At 39.4% G+C, this 16248-nt stretch overlaps 1 protein-coding gene and 1 long non-coding RNA gene across 6 annotated transcripts in view; one reads left to right on the top strand and one right to left on the bottom strand.

The window, feature by feature from the left end:
* The window catches only part of sbf2 (SET binding factor 2), a 106129-nt gene that overhangs the window by 49315 nt on the left and 40566 nt on the right, over positions 1–16248 (top strand). For 3 of the 5 annotated variants that reach the window (XM_088992445.1, XM_088992443.1, XM_088992442.1), the window contains exons 4-16: positions 830–964; positions 1124–1234; positions 2457–2562; positions 5676–5808; positions 7200–7308; positions 7517–7630; positions 7861–7938; positions 8140–8289; positions 8833–8961; positions 9161–9259; positions 9597–9801; positions 9901–10010; positions 11231–11380. In XM_088992445.1, coding sequence (XP_088848571.1) covers positions 830–964; positions 1124–1234; positions 2457–2562; positions 5676–5808; positions 7200–7308; positions 7517–7630; positions 7861–7938; positions 8140–8289; positions 8833–8961; positions 9161–9259; positions 9597–9801; positions 9901–10010; positions 11231–11380 — 1629 coding nt within the window. The remainder of the gene's footprint in view (positions 1–829; positions 965–1123; positions 1235–2456; positions 2563–5675; positions 5809–7199; positions 7309–7516; positions 7631–7860; positions 7939–8139; positions 8290–8832; positions 8962–9160; positions 9260–9596; positions 9802–9900; positions 10011–11230; positions 11381–16248) is intronic. The other 2 variants (XM_088992446.1, XM_088992444.1) reach the window with 1 other exon arrangement.
* Positions 2569–14646, bottom strand: LOC148900601 (uncharacterized). The gene is made up of 3 exons (XR_016114479.1): positions 14585–14646; positions 3383–3428; positions 2569–2610 (listed from the first exon to the last, which is right to left on the bottom strand). It is a non-coding gene; the product is annotated as an uncharacterized LOC148900601 (long non-coding RNA).

The following is a 16248-nucleotide window of genomic DNA, read 5'->3' as shown; positions in this document are numbered from 1 at the left end:
CCTCCAAAATACTGTACTTTCTTATTAGGATTGTGGTTGTTTACATCAACTAATTTCTTGTGGCAATTGTATTTGTGTTCATCATTGAGCCATTCATGTTTCAGTTTTGGAATGTTCACTGCAGAATAAAGAAACATAGCGAAGGACGTGCCAAACATGTGAATCAAACCTCTGAAGATGGAGGACACTGATTCGCTGTGGCAACCCCTAGAAGGGAAAAGCCGAAATGAAACGAAGAAGCTAAAGGACGTACACTATTCAGCAGCGACAGTTTGCAAGTGTTTGGGCATGGCCTGAATGTTGATTTTTCATTTGCCAGCAGTCTTTGAGACTGCAACCTTGAAGGAACCCTGACAAAAATCGACATTCGGGCGCCATGCACGAACAATTGCAAAACTCCGCTGTTCAGTGGGAATTGGGCATCAGATCTTGAATCTTAGATGAGCACTCTCATACATCGGAACAATGTACATTTGTTTTAAAACATTCATATGCTTAATTCTACTTTATCTTGATCTTGGAACTAATAGTGTTTGATCTTTATTTTTCTGTTGTGTGATGACTGCACATGACGTCCAATGATGAATCTGCAACGAAAGCAAAAATGTCATGCAAGTTTTTTGAGTTCAGCACCAACTATACTCGTATTTTTCCAGACACATACATTAGATGTGAGGAGTATAAAACACACTGACTAAAACGGGATGTAAATGTCGCTGACATCAGAATCAGATCAGAATCAGAATACCTTTATTCGTCCCACAATGGGGACATGTTCCAGGTCATAGTTTTAAATCTTTTTATTAAAATGTTTTTTTTTTAATCACAGGGATCTAAAAGTATTGAGGTTGACGAAGATGATGAAGAAGAAGTGGAAGAGGATGGCTTGATCCAGCCAGCTCAAGTGTTTGCTCCAAAAAGTATCATTCTTGTGTCCAGATTGGATCATCCAGAAATATTCAGGGTAATACGACAAAATGGGATTGATAAAAAAAAAATATATATATATATATATATATATATATATATATATATATATATATATATATATATATATATATATATATATATATATATTCTGTTTTGTTAATTTTGAATGTCTCTGTGTATGTTGTCCTTCCAGGGCTGTTTGGGACTTATCTACACCGTGCATATTGATAGCCTTACTGTGCCTTTAGAGGGTTTGGTGGCCAATCTGTTTATATTCCAGGTCCCTGTGGCTGGTGGATCCCAGGTATTGTTCAAAATACAGTATTTTGTATTGATTTTGACTGTTTATCTTTGTCGTCAGTGACAGTGGCTTTATGCGGAAATTTTCCAACAGGGACTGCCAACATTTCCACATTGTGTAACCAAAGTCAAAGGTCAAAATAGTGAATAAGCTTTTTTTTCCCCAAGCTCACCCGCAGTCCGTCTTGAAGAAAAGCAGTATGGGACATGGGTGGAAATGTCTAATAAATTAAATGCCACTCTAATTTAGCAATTTTTCCTAATGAAAAAGTAACCTTTTTCAATAGACGTTTGAAAGTGATACCAGTGATATGGAGTAACTCAATGATAATTGTGGACTGAAATAATAAGAAAAGATGATACAAAATAGAATGCAACTATCAGATACCAATCTTAACTTGGGCATGGGCTTCAATATCCATCCATTTTCCGTACCGCTTATTCCTCATTAGATTCGCAGGGGGTGCTGGAGCCAATCCCAGCCGTCTTCGGGCACGAGGACATCGCAAGGCACACAGACATACAACAGTCACTGTCACACTCGCACCTGTGGACAATTTGGAGTGTTAAATCTGCCTGCCAGGCGTGTTCTTGGAATGTGGGAGAAAACCGGAGGACCCGGAGAAAACCTCATGTCATAATTACATCTTTCACAATTCAAATAGTAGCACATTCTCAAATTTGTATTGCAGCTGGTGAGGGAAATCTAAAAATTTGCCTCCCAATTTTCTGCAAGTTCAGCTCCTTTTCAAATACTGTACTTGTAAGAGGAAAGCATTTGGTATGTCGCCAGCATAACGCCTCTTCAATTCCCAACACCTAATGTGTGCCTTTAGGCAAGGGAGAAGAAGCATTAGCGAAATAAGAACATAGTAAAACCGGGAATGTGAGGAATTGTATGAATGAGAAACCTGGATTCCCCTTCGACTTCAAGTTTGTATTTTGTTGCCACATCTTTAAAAGTGTGCATACTGCAAGATATGATGACTGTTGCATCAGCCAATTGATTCAAAGAGCCAACAGTGTTGTGCATTTCATGAGGACCCGTTCCCTCACAAGCACATCATTGAAATAAACATTTTGAAGCAGCTGGTTTGCTGACTTTTTAGTAGTAGTTGTGTGCCCATGCACTCCTCACTAGAAACCGCATTTTGATAGAACTTGAAGTGAGTGGGTGTCAACTACAATATTTTCTGACATTTGTTGTCATGTGTTTTTCTTGACAGAAGCTATTTAGTCTGGGAGCAGGTGACCGACAACTCATCCAGACACCTCTGAATGAAACATTACCTGTCACATGCAAGAGTGTCGCTCTGCTCTTCCAGCAGCTAGGTGCGTACCGCCACTGAGCGTCCAATTAGTCATCCTTTGACAGCATTCCTACAAGATGCCATGCCATGATCATGCCATTTAGTCATGTTTAGTGGCAAGATATAAGGGATAATCTAGCAGCAAATGCATATTAAAAAAAATCCTTCTTAGTTGAGATTATGTGAAATGTCAATTCCTTTATTTGCTCTTCATTTTTGAAAATAATATTTATAAATATTCGTAAAATCTCCTTTTTAGTTGATTTAAGTCAGCATCTTAAGGTCTTTGACATGACGTGGTGGAAGTTAAGTCAGTTTTATCAGATTTTAGAGCCCCAATTCCTTTGGCTCAATCACAAGTGCAGATTTTTAGAGTTGGGCGATGTTTGGATTTATTGTACTGCAAACGTGCCCGAGGCAAGATTAGCAGGTTTTGGCCTGCTATTTATTCTGCAATTTGCTCAAGGCTAAAACAAGCACATGATGAAGATTTGATGCTATTTGCTGGGTTTACGTTTCACCATTTGCACAATAAATTAACTTATGCATAAGCCAGTTGTACAGCCAGTACAGTGCGTGCTGAGTTCATTGTGACTCGTGCAATTTTTAGGATGTTTATCTGTTATCAAATTACTATTCCATAGCGACCACTGATGCAGATGATGTATGTTGTATTTTTAGACTTTAACCTCACTTTTGAATTAGGATGAATTAATTTACTAAATCTGATTTACAGTGGAAAATTGGCATTCGTCTAGCCTCATTTGGGGACATGAATGTGCTTGAAAACACAAATGATTTTTTTTTTTTGATGAGTGTGTGTGGAAGAGGGGGGTACTTACACGATAAGTTAAACAAGGTCACGTGGAAGTAATGTTTGTAGCCAATCTGTGGAAAGAAAACAAAACTGGTTTGACATAAAGGCCAAACACTTCAGTCATTACACATCTGTTTTCATTTACCTGCAAATGATTCTGTTGCTCCTTAAAGTAGATATTGGGACATACATTAGTTGGCAATGTGCAAATTCATTGCTCTTAAGGTCAAGAACAGCTCCATTCTCCAAAAGAATCTGCTGCTGCCCTATTTGTTTGATTTGCATTAGTCAAATTCAGGTCATTCAAGATCAGAATTAGCGCTTTCAGAATGCCCGATTGCACCTCTTTGCCCACACAATTGTCCATGCCCCTCTTTGGCCCCTACTGATTGTACTGAACTCGCTTGCAGTTGTGCACATTTGCCCCTTCGTCCATCCATCCAATCATCCATCCATCCATCCATCCATCCAATATCCGCAGATTTAGCAGATAAACCAGACTGCTTTCTCAGGTTGGACACCCTGGCAAAACCACCTATAGCAGTCCGAAATAGACCGTTCCAGGAGTGTAATCCCTTGGCATGTTGCATCTATATTTTTGTTTAGTGGATGTACTGTACAGCATCATAAACAATTAATGAATGCCTGGGGTGAATTGCTGTCATACTATATGACCAAGCAATTTAAGGTTCCTAAATTAGATCAAATCCTCACACGTTTTCCAAGTAACCCTAAAAACACATTCCTCCCTGCTCAAGTCATTGGATTACCCTTTTAAAAACATCCTTATAAATTGTCAAGAAAACCTGTTGCCCAAAAAAGATCTGTTCTTTCATCCCCTGACATTTACTGTCAGTCTTCTGAACAGGCCAGAACCAAAGTACAGGCATGTCTGCATATTCCCATCAGCTCCCCGTGTTGCTGTTGTAGCAACAAGTGACCGTTTATAACTGTGCCGGAGTCCCTAATCCCTCTTTGATTGGCTGCTCACGTACAGTATTTGTTTTTGATTATTATCTTCAAAGCATGTCCGCTATGACTCGTGTTAATCATTCATCAGATTCCTCCCGGGTGCTATCAGTAGTTTGTTGGCATCTGATCCGCAAGGAGAACAAACGTAGCATTTCCACTAATTCGTCCAGCCTCCCGCCCAAATAAGGATTGCAGAAAACGACCTGCAGACTGGCTGCTCGCCACATCTTTCGGTGTGCACAGGTCACTGAAGTCAGTGGAGAGGAATGCGTGTTAAACATGACACACTGTGAAGGAAGTACAACCCCCCCCCTGAACCCTGGGTAGTGAGATAAAACCAGCCATCAAGAGTGCTGCTGTTTGTTTGTTTGTTGCCTTTGTCTCCACTGTTATCGGGGAGTGCTGCTGTCTCTTTTTATTTAAGGCTCGGAAATGTGTCACTGTTTTCATAAAATGAGTAAACATCTGGGTCTGACATTAAGCTGGGGCCTCATCCGTCCCAAGAGAGTTCTTCATATAGTGTACACCATTCCTATATGTGGTTTTAGTGTATATAGTAAGTGAATCCACTAAATAGGATAACTTTGGTAAGCTTCAACCTTTTGACAACCTCATTGTCATAGGGTGAAGCTGGACTTGGAGGTTGCCAAACACCCAGCCCCAGTGCCGCCAGTGGGCCCGACATGTCTACTAGTGTTCCTCTCTCCTTTGTCACTCTATTTCTGATGAATTGATCTGTCAGATACTTGATGGAAAACAATAACAGGAACTGTAAACTTAGAATTCTTCCTGCTTAGAATTCTTCCTGGGATTTCAAACATTATCATTAATGTATGTGACTTTCATTTCCGTTGGTTGGCCAAAAGTTAATACTAATGTCATCACGAGTCAACTTTTTCGATGGCTTTTAATAGTTGATACAGCCAGCAGACTGGGGACTCCTGTCCAGGGGTTGTTGCTTTGTTTTACCTTTGCATTGACATTTAATTTTAACAAGTTAGCAATGCAGCAAAATGATTTAAGACCCTCTTAATTAAACCAACCCTTTAATATTTGACCATGTTCCAACATGTCATGCAGTGAACCCACAGTAGTACACAAAATACCCCAAATAAACATATTTGTACTAATCTGTCACACTGTGCGTATTATTTGTCAAATTTTATTTATTTTCACCTCTATAGGCCATTAACTGCTGTTTTTCTCTGTTTCTGAAATATTAAAACCCCTTAAGTAGCCAAGTATGTTATATTGAAACATTGCGGCCATTACCTTCAACATTCTTTCCTACGAACTCCCCATTAGTTGTGCTTTCTTTGTTAAGTTTTATTGTTTCCCTCTCGCAGGTATTCAAAATGTTTTAAGCCTTTTTTGTGCAATACTGACCGAGCACAAAGTTTTGTTCCACTCATCGAGTTACCAGAGGCTTGGAGAGGCGTGTCGCGCATTAGAAGCTCTTATGTTTCCCCTCAAATACAGGTGAGTGTATGCACTGCCACACTATTCATTGTGTTTATATAAATTCACTAATAGGTTTATCCTACTCTTGGAGGTCCATTAGTACGGTGATTAGTCCCTCTGTTCATTTTACAACAATGTCTCTGCACTCCCGAGTATGTATATTTCCAGATCCAGATTTTCATAACCCCGGTGGATGTAAGCACATGGTGCTGCCAAACCTCGATATAATACCATATCTGGTGATTAGCCTGTGAAAATGCATTTAAGTATTTGCCAAATTAAGGCAGATCATTTCACAGTATTTGATGACAGGCCAGTCATTGTGATGATGTCATTCCAAAATCTCTGCATTCTCATAAAATTACTCATTAACTCAGATTTCTTGTGAAGCCCTTTCAACAAAACACATTCATGTGCTGGATTGGATAACATAGGTTTGTATTTACCTTTATTAGTCTCACAGTGGAGACATTTACATTTCATACCAGCAAAGTTATGAAAGGAATAAAAGAAGTAGAAAAACAAAACACAGGAAAGGCAGCCACTCTTGCGGAACAATCTTGAAGTCAAAAGAACAAAAAAAAACACAAAGACAATGTAACAACACAAAGAGAGTCATTCTTAAGCACTTTCTGTACCCTCTTTGTTACATGAAGCAGTTCTCGATGAAAGAGGAGAGGATCAAAGCATCCTTTTCACCAGTGTATCAGGGATGTCATGGTGCAATGTGCACATCTACTAGAAGCTAAATGTTGAAAGCAAATACAAAGCTGTAGCATCCATGGATGAAAAGAGTTTGTCTCACATCTCCTGTCCCACATAATCCGCTTCGATTCCAAGCCGCGACAGTTCCACATATGCATCAGCCCTCTGCGCTGACGCTCCTTTCTTCTCATCGCGGGCTCCTCAAGCCATGCACCGATCCAGCCGCAGACTGTCCAACAGCATCGACCTTTCAGCTAAACAAAGCGGGGCTGTGAAAATGCTGGCCAATACAGGTGCAAAAATGCACAATCTCCCCAGAGCTGTCCAGCGATGACAGTCAAATGGCACCGACATTCCTCCCAATCAAAAACGGTGCTGGCATATTCGTGCTGCCGAAAACGTGCAACCGTTTAGCACAGTTTCCTGCTTGATGAATGTCGTGTGCAAAAATGCTGAAAAACAATCCGTATCGGTTCTACACGACGCACAACTACACAAAGTGACAAAAGAAATAAACTAAAACAAGACAAAAACAACAAGCAAGGCTCATGAAAGCACTTGCTGACTGCTGCCTACTCGGGTGCCATCTTGGACTTCTTGCTGGAAACTAGGACGAACTTGTTTGTGAAATTTTCTTTCCCCTGGTTTTGCGTGAAATACAATACGTGTGGTTTTTTTCTTGTGTATATTTTTTATATCTGTAGTTATCCCTACATCCCCATCCTGCCGTCACGTCTACTTGAGGTGCTCAGCTCCCCAACCCCCTTTATCATCGGCGTGCACTCCATGTTTCAAGGTGAAATCCAGGAACTGGTGAGTACAGAATGACTTGTATTTTTTTTTTTGAAAATGTGATGATACAATGTTTACAGTTTCACAAGCATTTTAGTTTGTCAGCAAATACAATAATCTGCCCTTGTGGAGTTTATATTTGGTTGCTTCTGGCACATGTTGCGTCTTGCGGTGTACATTCCAAGTGCAATAAAATCACCTGACATGTCAATATTTCATGCGTCAACAGTTGGATGTCATCATCGCGGATCTGGATGGAGGCACAATAAAAATCCCAGAGTGCATCCACTTGTCTCTTCTTCCAGAACCTCTTCTTAGCCAAACACAGGCAGCCTTGTCATTGGTAAGCATGTGCATGCCAACATCTTCATTCATTTTTGCATGACACTATTCGCATTCTCAGGACTGTCCAGCGGTACTAAAAAGAAAATCTTATAAAATTTGTCGGCAACAGTGCTGGATAAGAAATGACTGGGGAAAATATCATTTAGTCTCACATTGACGTCTTTCTAAACATTTGTGGTGTGATGGTATATTTGGAAAATTATCATGTGCAATGTCTGTGTCTTCTAGGTATTGCATCCTGATCTGGAGATTGCAGACAATGCGTTCCCTCCACCTCGCTCTGCACCCTCCAACCTCAAGTTGTTGGTAAGTCAGCATCATGTCACATGCTCTCCCTTTGGCCAAAATTCGACATCTTCCTCCCTCATGAGGAGGACATGATTACTTTCAATAAAAAGCTTCTTATCTCGAAAAGGTCACAATAGGAGATTCTGCATCAACTGACTGTTATCTAAACTTGCTGATTAATTTAAAATCATGTTATGTTGCTTCATATTGTTTTTTTAGGTGGGGGGGTGTTGTGTGTATTTGAATGTGTTTCAGGACAAGGAGGTGAGGGCTGTCTTTCTCAGGCTGTTTGCCCAACTCTTCCAGGGCTACAGGTCATGCCTGCAGCTCATTCGCATCCATTCCGAAACTGTGATTCACTTTCACAAGGTAAGATAACTAGCAGCCATTGCTGTGCACAATGTTCCAAAACAACGTTTTCCTGCTCGTCACTTCTTGGTCAAATATTTTTAGCAACTGCTTACTCTGAAGATTTTCCTGTCATCTTCTAAGAAGATTCCAAGAATGATCAATAAAATTTTGGTCATTTGTTTTTGTCGGAGCTGTTTCCATTGTATACCCAGAACAGGTCATTGTCATCATGAAAGTACCCCACACGAATTATGTTATGATCGTGCTTTAGACAGATAAATGCGTTTATTTTCCCTGTAATTAATGAACGGGTAAAATTTCAGCAAACCCACCAACAAACAACGATGAAGATCATAATAATAATAATACCTCAATGAAATGGCTTTTTCGATACATCTATTTCTGTTATATAAGACCTTACACTTGATTACAAAATTGCAATGATTGATCGAAAGAGTCCTGGAATTATATACTAACTTCCTGCTTTTTATCAATGCCAGCAGTAACACATTTTTCATGTATGTGCTTTATTGTAATTTTTCTAATTTTGACATTATTCAGACTGCCTTTCTAGGCCAGCGGGGTCTCATTGAGAACGATTTCATCACTAAAGTCTTGGATGGCATGGCCTTCGCTGGGTTTGTCTCTGAGCGAGGTCCGCCTTACCGAGCTTGTGATCTCTTTGATGAAGTAAGCCCCACCCCAAAACCCTTCACCCTGTATAAATTGAGATGGTAATCTGTATAAATGTCTTACATGTCTTTGCCTATGTTTGACTTGGTTACGTATGCTTGGTGTTTTCTAACTAGAGGAGCCATTCTTGTAACTGCAGGTTCCTTGAGAAAATGTGGCAGTTGTTATTTTACTTTTATTCTGTGTGTGTTCATAGTTGGTGGCCTTAGACATTGACAAATTAAGGGAAGAAGATCTCAACCCTGTGAAGCTGCAGAGACGCATCAGAGAACTCTCCGAACAGTTATACAGAAATGTGAGAATGACATTTTTTTGTAATTAATATGCACCATGAACATTAGAAAAAATAACTAACTAAATAAAAAAGGACCTTGAATTTGTTTATCACTTCTTCCGATTGGTGGATTTGTCTCAAAACCACTCGGGACTGACTATCTTCAACTTTTCTAACTGTGGTGTGACATCATGTAGCCAATGAAAAATAACTGAGTAGGGAATGCTTGTAAATTAGCTCATTGCTTTATTGACAAAATTAAAGTTGCATTTTAAGACACCACTGTATAGGATTTAAAAACTTGACATTGGTGAGTTTCTTAATACTTTGGTCTTCCTTTTGGGTGTGTTTTGACTAGGAGATTCCAAACCCACACTTAACATTCCAGAAAGTGCCCAGACCATCAGAGGGATCTCACCTCCGGGTGCACCAAGTACCCTTCCCCATGTTGCGTGACGATCAAGTGGAGAAGCTACTGCAGGAGGGTCTGGCCAAACACACCAATGTGCCTCCAATAACACGGCCGGAGAGGAAATGTGTCGTGCCTGCTGGTCCTCCTGTTGGTATGATCACTCACAGTGTATAATAACTATGATGATGCCAGAACACATCGTTTATATTAATGTTTGAATTAATTCCTCTTTTGTTTGTGTTTTTTTCAGTGTCCATTATTGGAAAGACTGTCTCTGTGTTTAACAGTGCTCGCAGGCTTGAGGTAGTCAAGAACTGCATCGCTTCCATCTTTGAAAATAAGATCCTTGAAACGGAAAAGGTTTGGTGTTTAATCATTTAATTTGCTTCACAAGCACTATAGTGTAATGTATTGTATAATGTATATCTATCTCCAGATTAGTGTTTGTCAAACTTTCGTGACCAACATTAAAATAATATCGCGCAGAATAAAACAAAGCTAAACTAAATGGTTAATATTACAGTGAAGGTGCAATGATGAAATGGAAGTAATCAACTGTCAGATTAGGGTCATTTTAATAATCGTTTAGATACCTATTTTTATTTAAACTTTTTCAAATAACTTAAACCGTATACTTATATTTCTGTAGCCCTTCCTGAATGTTTGATATTGTTTAGTACTGAGTCATTTTAACTACATTGGATTGGATTGGATTTGCCTTTATTAGTCTTGTTCACAGCAGCAAAGTTATGAAAGGAAAAACAAAATACAGCTGCTGGAAAGGCAGCCACTCTCGCGCACGAAACAGTTAAGTTTTGTCTTTGTGCAAAATTATATTTCCAAAACGGCTCTAAAGGTACCACGTAAAATTGGATGTTCAACATGCCACGAAAAAACACTGGCGATATCCATACCACACGTTGAGAATGCCTAGATTTTATGTACTGTTTAACAATCAGGTAGTTCGTGGTTTGGTACCTACTTCCTTGAGTAAAAAATAATGTTTTCACAAACGTGCAGGTTGTTTCACAAACCAGGACAAAGGCAAAAATGCAGCACTTATTTGCTTTTTATGCTGGCCAACAGCCAACACACTTTGTATCCTACTGATTTCATATATATGTTTTATAATAACAGCATCACATTTGCTGCTTATATAACAATGCATGCCATTTATCCTGTGCACTGTCAGCGAGCCTATAAAACCTCCTTTGACATATGGTCCGAAAAAAACGATTGGTTTCGAGCCTAGGCAATATGCATAATGCTGTTGCAATCACTGACTTTGCAGTAAAGTAATAATAATTCATCCTGGTCATCAAAATTAACCTATGACTCTATATAAATGAGACTGTCTAAAGACACTAGATCTATACCAAAATGACTACTAAATGACACCATTAGATTATCAAGCACAATGGCAGACGCCCCGGTGATATTCATCAGTCAATATTTTTTCTCTCCACTACTATTCTTCGTATTCCTGATATGGCTCATCAAATCTGCTCTTTCTAGATTAATTACAGTCTCAGTGAGTTCTTCCCCAACCCTGTGTCTGTCTATCATCTCCCTCTAAACAGACTCTTCCAGCGGCTCTGCGAGCACTCAAAGGCAAAGCAGCTCGTCAGTGTCTGACTGAGGAGCTAAGTCATCATGTTCAGCAAAATCGGGCTATACTGGACCACCAGCAATTTGACTACATCATTCGGATGATGAATTGTGCCCTGCAGGTAATTCCCACAGATTGTCCCAATCACTTATCAAACAGTACCCTCTGCTAGCCAGCAATCAAAAGCTGAAATATTTTTCTTCTCCTGAAAATGGCCACACTTACAAATTCTTCAACTTCTAATGACTGAAATTATTACAGTGGTCTCCATAAGAAACAACAATGACAGACATTAATTATGGACAAGAAAAGAAATACTTTTCTCTTGTCATTTTTTTCTGACCGAAGACAGTGGTACCATTCATTTTTTTTCTTTTTCTTTTTTTTTCTTGATGGATTGGGGGTGAGCAGTTAGCAGCAAGGCTGCTTTGTAGTGGAATGGCTCAGCCACACAGCGTTACGAGAACTAAGGGCTAAGGGACTCTATGAACATACGGGATCTACTGAAACACTCGAACAATAGATTTTACCTCACTTTGCTGCAAGGTTAATGAAACAACAGCTCATACAGGAAAACAGTGCATATTTGGAATGGTTTTTCATACGAAACTGCCCGAAAAATGTTCTTGCCTTATTTGTTGATGCAATTTTGTTTATATTGACTGAGATGAGTGTTGTCCAGTACTTGTTTGTGTTTTTGGAATTCATCAACTCCACATTTCTTTCCAACCTCTTCCAGAAAATCATTTTGAGGTAAAAATAACCAAGATTTATGGTCGTGCATCCATCCAGAAAGGAAATCAAAACAGGAAAATACTTACAATGAATGTCCTCAGCATTTTAAGCAAAAGCAGTGTCAGAGTAGCACAATTGTACATGAAGCCCTACTGTCCATGGTTGCCCTTCCTCCTGATTTTAGCTTTCCTGTATTCTATGCTTGTTTACAATGTGTCGTCAGAATGAGTCCAGTAATGGTGCTCATTGTTTATATCAGACAGCTTTTTTGTCTCTTCTTGCCCCATCATGGTCAAAACAAGTGTCACAATCAGTTATCTGTTTGTTTTATGCAGTGCTGAAAGAGTCTAAGGCTTCACTCAGCAAAGCAGCCAGATCTTTTTTTACTTATTGTTCAGTTTTACTGCCTTGAATCTGCTCTTTACCTGGATTTTAATCATTGTAAGCAGTTACCAGTGTACATTTTCCATGGCGTGACTTTGGATTCCATTCATTTTAATTCATTTTAACATACAAAGCCAAATAATCGGAGTGCATACGACCGAACAGCACCAGAGGTTAAGTTACCAACAGCCCTTATGGAAGGTGACTCTCCTTCCATAAGCCATCAACGGCCATCAAAAAGGTAAATAAAACTTTATTTTACAGCACAGTTTATTTCTTTAATTACAGTCCTCACGTAATGCGCCTCTTTCCAAACAGCAATTCCCTTTGACCTTCGACCTCCAACGCCATTCCATCAAGCCATAAATGATGTAAATAAAGTGACTTTATGATACAATGCAGTGTATTTCTTTCATTACAATACAATAGCACATTTATTATACATAGAATAAGGTATGTTGTGTGTAGTTTTAAGGCTTATTTAGTTGAAAAGTATATTTTATGGAAACCCGGGAACGGATTATTCCCATTTTAATGGTTTCCTATGGGAATTTTTTTTATTGAGATACACACTTTTCACCTTACACGCTCTGTCTGGGAACCAATTAAGTTCGTAAGTTGAGGTCTCACTGTACTGTAAATAGAAAACTGACTGTCAAGTTATGAGAACTTCATGCACTTTCTTGCAACACCCTGCCACATAAGAGACTCAGGGTGACATTTTAGTTGTGAGCACGTGTGAGATGAGAAGGGGGATCAGCATGACCAATCCTGTAAAAAAAATGCTGCAGGCAATTATAGACTGATAGCACGATGCCTCATAAGGATTTATGGCATACCGTGTATGTGACACATCGATTTGCAATGACATCATCATGAAGAGGTCAATTATTAGTCGTTAAACTGTTGCCCTATGGGTAAATAACAGTTTTGATTTGTGGTTGTAATCAGTGTTTAAAAGGTTTTTCAGGTGCCAGTGTTGGCCTGTGAAACAAAATTGTACAATAACTTTGCTGCTGTAAATTGTTAATTTCTCCAATGTGAGACGAATACAGGATATCTCATCTGAAATGTCTCCATATTACAGTTAGGTTGAGTTAATTTGCATGTAGGTATGCACATAGATTATTTTTCAATCAAGTAATCTCCCAAGTATACCATGTGTGAAATGAAATTTTGATTAAATCCGAATCAGAAAGCCTTGAATCGTCCCACAATCAGAATTATTTGATTTACTTGTGTGATGAGGTTGTAATATAATAAAGGGTGAAATGCTGTAAACTCTGAAAATATACACTGTAGAAAAATGAATCATGTGAAGCTTTGAGAGATTTTGACTTAATCTTTCTTTGTAATTTAATGATTTGATTAATTGATGCAGCCATACTTAAATGTTTACTGAATCGAAGAAACAGTTATTTCAAAGTAACGTATGAAAAAAATGCATTCTCAGGAAGGTGTTGTTATCAGCTATGAGTTTTACAATATTTTTTCCTGTTTAAACAAAGGTTGTTATGCTTTTCTGTGCTTCTGCCATGAATCACCCAAAGTAACGAGCTTCACTGACTCATTTGAGCTAATTGCACATTAAGTTGTGTGTGCATGCACGCCAGTTAGTGCTCCTGCTCTCCACAGTACACGAGCCATGTGGGGGAATGAGGCCTGCTGTGGATGTATCCTGGCATCCCAACCATTTCCTGTCAGATACGATTATTAGCCCTCTGTGCTCTGCTCTCTCGTGGCCCAGAGCCTAACCTTAGTTTAAAAACACACTCCGAATGGCAGTTTACTAGGTGAGAGGTTCATCTGGCCACAGTCCTTCCGAAGCCATATGTCCCACATGACTGCGAAGTGAAAAGTGGGCATGACGAGCGCATGTTCTTCGCAAATGTTCAAAGAAAACTGATCTCACTGTTAACCTGACGCAGACATACTCGAAGTAGGTACGCCGCGTTCAGTTCAATCAATTGGATGTCCAGTGTAGCCAGGTCAAGTCAGATTTAAAAACCTCATACACAGAGGTCAACTATGTGGCCTTCTCTTCCTTTCCTTTTTAACTCAAATGTTTTTATGGAGTATTTGTGCGTAAAAGTGCCTTTTACGTGTGCATTCCAGCAGGTTTCCTGGATAGTGTCTCAGGAAGTTTCCCTTTGTTCACTTCCTGCATGCTTTTTGTCACAAGCTTGAGTTTCTTGTTTGCGCTCACCGTATGGTGTACGTGTCTGAGGTCGAATAGCCACGTTAGTCATCATAGCCGTGAAGAGTTCCCGCAGCTTCAAGGGAGAGGAAAAGGCTGGTGAGAAGTACTGTAAATAATGGGAGGAAAAGAACAGACATGAGGCGAAACATGAGGCAACACATTAGAACAAGTTCTTGTCTGGCAATTCTTGACACGCCAAATAAACCAACATGTATTCTCCACTGTGCATGTGAAGAATCCATTAGTTGCATTGCCTTCAATATCTGGCTAATTTTCCTCATCCCTTTAGATAATCAATTTTGACTTCACTTTGGGTTTATCCTTAGCCGCTTTGTAGATTGTGGTGGTTATCGCCTTCTGAGTTTATCTAAAAAGCTTTTGTGCTGTCGCTACTCAGCCATTCTGGTTTGAGGAGATTGTAGCTGTCACATACTTACTTATCACATACATACATGTGGCATTTTAGATGTCTATAGTTGTTTCGGCTGCATATGTGCATACATTAGAAACAAAAAAATACATATACACTTTTTGATACGATTTCCAAACTGGTTCTGGGGATTATTTGAGTCAACCATTATATTTTATGTTTAGAAATTACCACCTGCTACCACTTCTTATATTTTGTTTGTCGATTAAATCATCTGAAATTTTCAGTTGCAATGAAAGGCATCAATTCAGTTTCAGCACAAATGATCGATGGCAACCATAAAACGATCTAATGCATCACATGTTATTTACTAATTACCTGTGCGTGTCTGACCGGGAAGCACTTTGACTTGCAGCATTGTTCCCTATACCGTACACAATGCGCTCTGGTGCCACTCTAAAATTGAACTTTGGGGCTCCCCCACCAAAAAACTGATGATTGCATGTCCAATGGCACAAAAGAGTGGCGAGCAAATTAAAACAAACGTGTGTTACTGAGACCATGCAGAGGACAGGCAGGCTTTCATGTGGAGCCCTTGCACTTGTGTTTTGCATTTTCACTCCTCTGTACATTCTTCTTTCTGTCTTGTGTTCTTGAGCAACAATGGCAACAGGGGCCCCATTAGAGACCACTATCAGAGAATGCGGCATTCTTCACCCTATGCTGTGAACTCTTGATTTCCCAATGTGTGACATTGTTTACGCAGATACTTTTTCATGACTTTGAAGCGAGGCAGGTTCCAAAAGAAATGCTCATACTTTTTTGAGGGTTATAGGGTACGCCACCAGGTCAAAATCAGTGTCGTGATTTGTACATGGTATTACTTTTGTTTCATCTGGCTGTAGTCTCATGTCCAGTTGCTTATCCTGACATAGCTTAGCGCAAATAAGTACCAATTTCCTGTGATTTAAGTACTTTTGGATTTTCGACTTCTGATCTTTTCTCCTGTTTTCATGATTTTTTTGGTGGGGGAGCCACAAAGCTCCTGCTGGATAAATCTTAATGTACTTCCCAACCCAATGGTGTTCTCTTGAAACACAGCGCAGCCTCCTCTTTGACCCTGACCAACAATAAAATACATTATTGACATGCGTGTATTCAGCAGTTAGTTGGCATTTTTGTGACAGAAACATTGTATTGTATCCAGTTAAGCCTAAAATCATCAATTCCCTGTGATTTTAAACTTTAAATGGATATTTGTTAGATGGTTATTGTGTATGTAGCTGGAAAATATCCAAGA

Source organism: Hippocampus bargibanti, linkage group LG03 (assembly GCF_051943395.1).
Source record: "Hippocampus bargibanti isolate YZ-2025 linkage group LG03, ASM5194339v1, whole genome shotgun sequence".
NCBI classification, from domain to species: domain Eukaryota; kingdom Metazoa; phylum Chordata; class Actinopteri; order Syngnathiformes; family Syngnathidae; genus Hippocampus; species Hippocampus bargibanti.
The sequence above is the reverse complement of the archived record's forward strand: the minus strand, read 5'-3'. Positions and strand labels throughout refer to the sequence as shown.